Source organism: Palaemon carinicauda, chromosome 1 (assembly GCF_036898095.1).
Source record: "Palaemon carinicauda isolate YSFRI2023 chromosome 1, ASM3689809v2, whole genome shotgun sequence".
Lineage (NCBI taxonomy): Eukaryota > Metazoa > Arthropoda > Malacostraca > Decapoda > Palaemonidae > Palaemon > Palaemon carinicauda.
In genome coordinates this window covers 292,027,296-292,034,795 of record NC_090725.1, presented here as the reverse complement: position 1 = coordinate 292,034,795, position 7,500 = coordinate 292,027,296, and the positions used below count along the sequence as shown (strand labels likewise).

Below are 7,500 nucleotides of genomic sequence, written 5' to 3'. Positions count from 1 at the left end.
TAGTATGGTTGGCTATGAATAGTACAACTGATCTTGGCGATCCACAAACTCTTTCACCCAACCTTTCTCGTCTTTGACGATGCTGACGCCCACATACGTAATCTTATAATTCCTAGTGAGTCTTTGTAGATGAAGTTAAGATCACCGAACCCTTTCCTTGACTCATGCTGACGCTTGTACTCTATTTTATAGTTATGTGATCTAGAGAGTAGTAGGTCATTGATACCCGGGACCATCAGATTTGCCCAGAGCTGCACACCTTAACTTTGGACCTTTGCATTTTATAAAGGTGGATGGTAGACTCTCTTTCATTTTGTAAACTTTTATATGTATGTATGCGTGTATGTATGTATATATATATATACATATGCATGTATGTGTATATATATATATATATATATATATATATATATATATATATATATATATATATATATATATATATATATATATATATATATATATTTCAGTGCATGCGACTTGTCAAAAATGACGGCTAAATATTCTTTCAGATACTAACAAGAATACACAGATTCAACCCTTTCCACCCTCTCCCCTTACCCGATGGACGGTGAGAGACCGAGTAGTCATACCTTAGGCAATTACGCTCAGCGTGTCAGTATATATAAATACATATACAGTGTGTATATATATATATATATATATATATATATATATATAAAACCTAAAACTTGCTCTTTATTATATAGTAGCCATACGTTTGGCAATTACGCTCAGCTTGTCAGTATATATAAAATACATATACAGTGTGTGTATATATATATATATATATATATATATATATATATATATGTATGTATATATATATGTATATATATATATATAAAAAACCTAAAACTTGCTCTTTATTATATAGGGGGGATATATATATATATATATATATATATATATATATATATATATATATATATAATATAATATAATATATATAATATGTATATATACATACATATATGAATGTATTTACATTAGAATAACCTAAATCTTCTTCACTAGATAATAGCAACCATTTACAATGAAAAATTCCTTAAATACTACAAGAAATTAGTAAAAGTTAAAATACCTCCCGAAATACTCTACACGCAACAATTATTATGGGTTGCACTTGGGAAACTTGGAAACACTTGCCTCAAACAAGAGGAAAAAAATCCTCGAAATTCAGTTAAGACGCTCACGGACTTTCTCAAAGCCTCCGTTGTAAAGAAAATTATTTGGGGGAGATTATGAGATTTTAACGGGCCTTAATACTCATGGTTTTTTCGGGAAAATATTTAAGAGCTCTTGTCTTTTTTTTTTTTTTCTTCTTTTATTTATTTTTTTTTTTTTGCTGCAGTAGAATGGAAATTTATAAGTTGAACCAATTACTTCATGAATAAACGAATTAATTTATTAATGAACATTTGCATACTTATATTAATGAAATGATATAATTGGGAATACTGTATATGCATCGGAACACTAGTTTAATATATTCATAATATTAAAATTCCAAAAAATTCCCAGTGATAAAAAATTATACATTTACACTTAACCATCACAGCACAGCAACAAGAAAACTGATATGCAAATATCACCCATCTATAGACCTTAATATCACCATTGTATCACGTAAATGTCGATTCTTAAACCAAAGCTGACAGGATCAATAACTCAATGGCATTTGCTTAGCTTTTCTCTACAGAGATTATTGTAAGTGATAAGTTTCATCTAAAACGAAAAAAAAACAGACAAGACTCGAATTTGGAAAGAAAATTCCAGATTTGAGGAAAAGTGGAAGCAAGAAAATTCCGAAGACTACTTCAGCAGTCAAATAAAGCAATTCAGGAAATGCATTCCTTCGCAGAGTAAAAGCACTTGCTTTGGCCAGGCAGTTTTAATACGATCTCTCAAGAAAAGAGATGGACACATTTTGGGAATAATTCAAATTTTCTGACGAAAGTATCCAGCAAAGAATGGAACGACTAAAGAAGACGGAGATCATTAGGCAACAAGGAATCAAGTTTGCATTTCGTTATCCAGATCCTTAAAAAGATTGTTTAATAAAGAAGTTAAATAACGCGAGACAAAAATAATAACCTTTTTACTTTTGTAATTTCAAGAAGGACAAATAAGTCATTTGGCCTTTGTTATTACAATTCATTGAAGGCTATTTTAAATACAACTAAGAATACTAAAAAATAACACTTCACACCATTAGTTCTAATGGAGTCTAAATCTCTAAAGAATATTTTCAAATCATAACTTCGTAAAATATCGAATAATTTCACTTTTTTTCATTAAAATATTCAAATTCCAATACCGATCTTTACAACACGCCCGTGCACTTCTATGCGAATCTCATATTAGATGTTTTTCTATTATACGATGTTTCAAGAAATTTACAATTAGAATGTGAAACAGTTCCTTACATAAAGCTCATTAGGTTTTTATGGATGGTTATAGGAAAGGAAACTTAATATACCTAGCCTAAGTCTACACGAAACTAGGAAAAGGGGAAAACTAAAAAACGGGTGTTCTATAAATAAAAATGACAAATCCAAGGCTAAAGGTATAATAAAGGAAAACGGAATTCAGGGAAGAATTCGAAAGCTTTGAGATTGAGGGGAAAAAGTAGAGAACGAAGCGAGTGTATTTTCTAATAATCTTCAAAGATTACACATCTAATTAGTTATATCAGTGAGATAAACACACAAACATACACACGCATACACACACACACACACACACACACATATATATATATATATATATATATAAATATATATATATATATATATATATATATATTATATTCTTAGGAAGCTTGTCTAGTAAAGAGTAAATAATTTATTAATATTTTTTTTATATATATTTCATTTGTGTATTTGAGGTGAATAGCCAGCTCTTAAGATGAGTTCCTTTTTATTTCACGTATTTTTGTTATGAAGTCTTAAGAGTGCTATATGATCCATTCGAGATATGAACAAGGGCTTAGGTATATCTTTTTATATTTTTATGAAATATTATGTAATGTTTGTGAGAAAATACGCATTTCTTACATTTTCCCCGTGTTTTGGAAGGTTCTTGAAAAACCCATAGTTAGGTTCATCTTTTTTTTTATTATTTCGAGGACAAAGGTGGGCGGAGCTACCTGGTGCTTGCTGGTGCGTTGGTATGCATCCGAGAGTTGCCTAAAAGCAAGCTTCGTCCCCCTGGATTTTTATCTAGTTGATAACTCTGCTGCCGTTAGGCAAACCCCCAAGCTTCCAAGGAGAGAGAGAGAGAGAGAGAGAGAGAGAGAGAGAGAGAGAGAGAGAGAGAGAGAGAGAGAGAGAGAGAGATATTACACTCAACAACACAGTACGGTAAAAAAAAGAAAGATAAAACAGACAGGAAAATAACAACATGACAGTGAGAATTTCAACCCTAAAACAGCAATGAAGAGTTTGGGTCAATGGAACCCAAAGGAGTGTTCGTAGTCCTGCAGGGCTTATCGAGCCAAAACCGCCAACCTAACTAAACTTCGGGGACTGGGTGACCCCATCCTTTAAACACCCTTTCTGAAATCATTCCCCCTTTCACCTCCAGCAACCTTTCTCTTCTTCCCCTTAAAATCCTTAACAAGTAAATCTAGTTCTCGCCTAGATAAATAAAGCGTGGACTGCAAAACGGAGACGAAGAGGAGGAGGAGGAGGAAGAGGAGGAAAAAGAGAGGATGATGGAGGAGGAGGAAAAATGAGGAGGTCGAGGAGGAAGAGGAGCAGGAAGAGGAAAAAATGAGGAGGATGGTGGTGGTGGTGGTGGTGGTGGTGGTGGGGGAGGAGGAGGTGGAAAAAGTGAGGATGGTGGAGGAGGAGTAAAAAGTGAGGTGTAGGAGGAAGAGGAGCAGAAGGAAGAAAAAAGGTGTGGAGGAGGAGGAAAAAGTGAGGAGGATGGAGGAGGAGGAGGAAAAAGTGAGGAGGATGGAGGAGGAGGAGGAAAAAGTGAGGAGGAAGAGGAGGAAAAAGTGAGGAGGAAGAGGAGGAATAAAAGTGGGGAGGTGGAGGAGGAAGAGGAGGAATAAAAGTGGGGAGGTGGAGGAGGAAGAGGAGGAGGAAAAAAATTAAGAACATGGAGAAGGCCAGTAAAATGTTACTAGACAGAAAGAAGAACAAGGACGGTGTTACGTGGTGGTAGGGGGGGAGGTTTAGAAATGGTGCAAGGGTGCAATAGGGAGGAACGAAAAAGGGTGAGGAGCAGCATGAAGATGTAGTAGGGGACATGGAGGAAGGGTGGGGGATGGCCAAGGGGAGGGGGGAGGGGGTTGAAGCTAAAACGACCTCGGGGTCACGGGTGATGCGGTAGCGTCAGACACGCAACCCATTGCACGCTTATCTCTCTCTCTCTCTCTCTCTCTCTCTCTCTCTCTCTCTCTCTCTCTCTCTCCTCTCTCTCTCTCTCCTATGCAAACCGTGACTCACTTGACAGAAATAAAATAACTTGAACGAAAAGAGAATTCCTTGGGGGGGGGGGAATTCAACTGCACGGCCATAATAAAAATAAAAGGAAAGATATTTTGAAAGATGACGACAACATGCAAGGCTACAAATAGATTCAGTAACGAATTGTGAGAGGTGAAGCACTGAATATCTCTAGAGATTCAACCTTAAAGTAAAGGGGAAGAAAAAAATTGAAAAAAAAAAACTTTATTGCAAATTCTAAGAAACACCAGATAACACAATGCAATTTAAGCTTTTATAAACCATAGTCATATATAAACTTTTTAATTACGTTAATATCCTTTTCGTAAATAACTAAAAATGAGTGGGATATATTAAGAAATATATTCAGCAACCAATTCCCATTTACTTTAACCAAGCATACAGAAGAACCAAGCCAAGTAAGCCAATCAATGCTTTAAGATGGTTTTTCACTAGTTTGATATTTCTCGCTCTTTCAGTTGATAATTGATCCATATTGTTATGTTAAGCCATTGAACATTCACCCTCCGTTCATTGATGATAGAATAGGTGTATTCCTCTTTACTCAGTACCCATTGTCATTTTCAAATCTGGTAAGCTTTATTTCCCCTAATCAGGATGCAACCCTCGCCTTTGAAAACTAAGATGATTCTCAATGCCATTCATCAAAGTAATAACAAGACCTTCCAGTCACACTTTATAGGTTGAAAGTGTCTGGTTTCAGTTCCAGTACCATCTGAAGAGACGCGCACCAGAAGGTCCGTCAGGAAAGCCTACCCTGAAGCGGTGCCCAACCACAACAATAACCTTCCCAGTTAACAGCTTGAACTCACGGTCCCATGCTGGGGTCGATCTGAGGACATGCGAAAGGAAGGCGAATGAGTGATCACTGTACTAGTTAGTCATTTCACAGAATTCGGGCCTAGATGTAGCTACCAGGTAGTTGATGTAAAAGGGAACAACTTACATTCATTTTGGTTTCCTTGATTTTCATGACATACCTTTAATGAGGTTAAAATCTCCCACAATGGCAATACTCCTAACCAGAAAGGTCCATAGAATAAAGACAGTTGTGAACATTCAACAACTGTCCTTATGTGTAAAGTTTAGTTTCTTACAATTCTTTTATGTTAAACTATATATATATATATATATATATATATATATATAAATATATACATAAATTACATAAATATATATATATATATATATATATATATATATATATATATATATATATATATATACATACACGCACACAACACCACTACGATTCAGTTAATCAATATTTTTGTTTGTGTAACATGCACACAAATGTTACCCTAGTTTTAGAATAAAATGTTCTACTTGTAGAGTTTGATGATCATATGAAATTACTACTAATAATAATGACTATATATATATATATATATATATATATATATATATATGTGTGTGTGTGTGTGTGTGTGTGTGTATATAAATATATATATATATATATATATATATATATATGTATATATATATATATATATATATGTGTGTGTGTGTGTATATACATATATATATATATATAAATACTGTATATATATATATATATATATATATATATATATATATACTGTATATATATATATATATATATATATATATATATATATATATATACTGTATATATATATATATATATATATATATATATATATATACACAGTATATATATATATATATATATATATATATATATATATATATACACTCGTGTATTAATTTACATAAACACATGTTTATGCATATGAATACGCGAGCACACATTATTACATATATACATGTGAGAGAGAGAGAGAGAGAGAGAGAGAGAGAGAGAGAGAGAGAGAGAGAGAGAGAGAGAGAGAGAGAGAGAGAGAGAGAGAGAGAGAGAATACTAAGAGACCTGTCCAAAAATGAAACAGAATGGTTTGTTATCTGGGTCTTGTGCATTGCATGCTAAAAGATCATCGCAAAAGCATGAGGGGGGATTACAATGGAAGTGCTTTGACCTTACCGAAATGTGAGCAGCATACAAATTTATAATGTGTTATATGTAGTACTGAAAACAATTCGTTTACCTTCAACAGTTCTTATTAACTAAAAGCTTGAGGGTACCACTCGGGCACACTATTCTATCTTATTTCTCTTCCTCTTGTTTTGTTAAAGTTTTTATATTTTATATAGGAGATATCTATTTTAATCTTGTTGCTCTTCTTAAAATATTTTATTTTTCTTTGTTTCCTTTCCTCACTGAGCTATTTTCCATTTTGGAGCCCCTTTGCTTATAGCATCCTGCTTTTCCAATTAGGGTTGTAGCTTAGCAAGTAATAATAATAATAATAAAAAGGTTGTTGCCGTTTGCATATGATAACATTAAGGGTTCAAGATTAGGCACCAAGGAAACTCTACTGTACACATATTACTGAAATAAAACTGTACTCCATTTTGTAACCTAAACAAAGTGTTCACGATTCTGCAATAAATATGATTAAGGATCTTCGTAGTAACGAACCCGTTATCATCTTACAAAACTATGGAAATTCGATGTCACGGTAAATAGCTCAGTTATACAAACTCCCAAGACTATTCCCGGTATCATGACGAAGGTGATTATAATAACTGTGCGGATAAAATGAAACCCAACAACACTCTGATTGAACAATAAAGAACGACTCCAGAAACGAAATTTATTAAAACAAATCCCCCATAATAATATCACTCCTCATAAAACACAAACAATACAAAAGGTTGGTTAAGTCTTCTCTTAAAATGAAAATGAAAGGGGTAGCAAATATTTCCAAGTAATAACTGGCTGCGATAAAACACCAGCTTATGAAGGTAATTTTTCTATACTCTTGCGATAGAAAATTATTTAACTGTCAAGAAAATAAGCGTGTTTACTACTCTTTCTAGACAGAGTCGTAAAAATAAAAATAGTGCGAATACAATTTTACTTTAATATATAATTAGTGAAGAAAAGTTAGAAATATATTTTTTTTTTTACTTTTAATACGAGTTTTTCGATTACCTT

At 33.3% G+C, this 7,500-nt stretch overlaps 1 protein-coding gene across 1 annotated transcript in view; it reads left to right on the top strand.

The window, feature by feature from the left end:
* Positions 1–4,063, top strand: part of LOC137639702 (uncharacterized protein DDB_G0283697-like) — a 13,485-nt gene extending 9,422 nt beyond the window's left edge. The window contains exon 3 of the mRNA XM_068371952.1: positions 3,875–4,063. Within this exon, the coding sequence (XP_068228053.1) occupies positions 3,875–4,063 (189 nt within the window). The remainder of the gene's footprint in view (positions 1–3,874) is intronic.
* Positions 4,064–7,500: the final 3,437 nt, after the last annotated feature.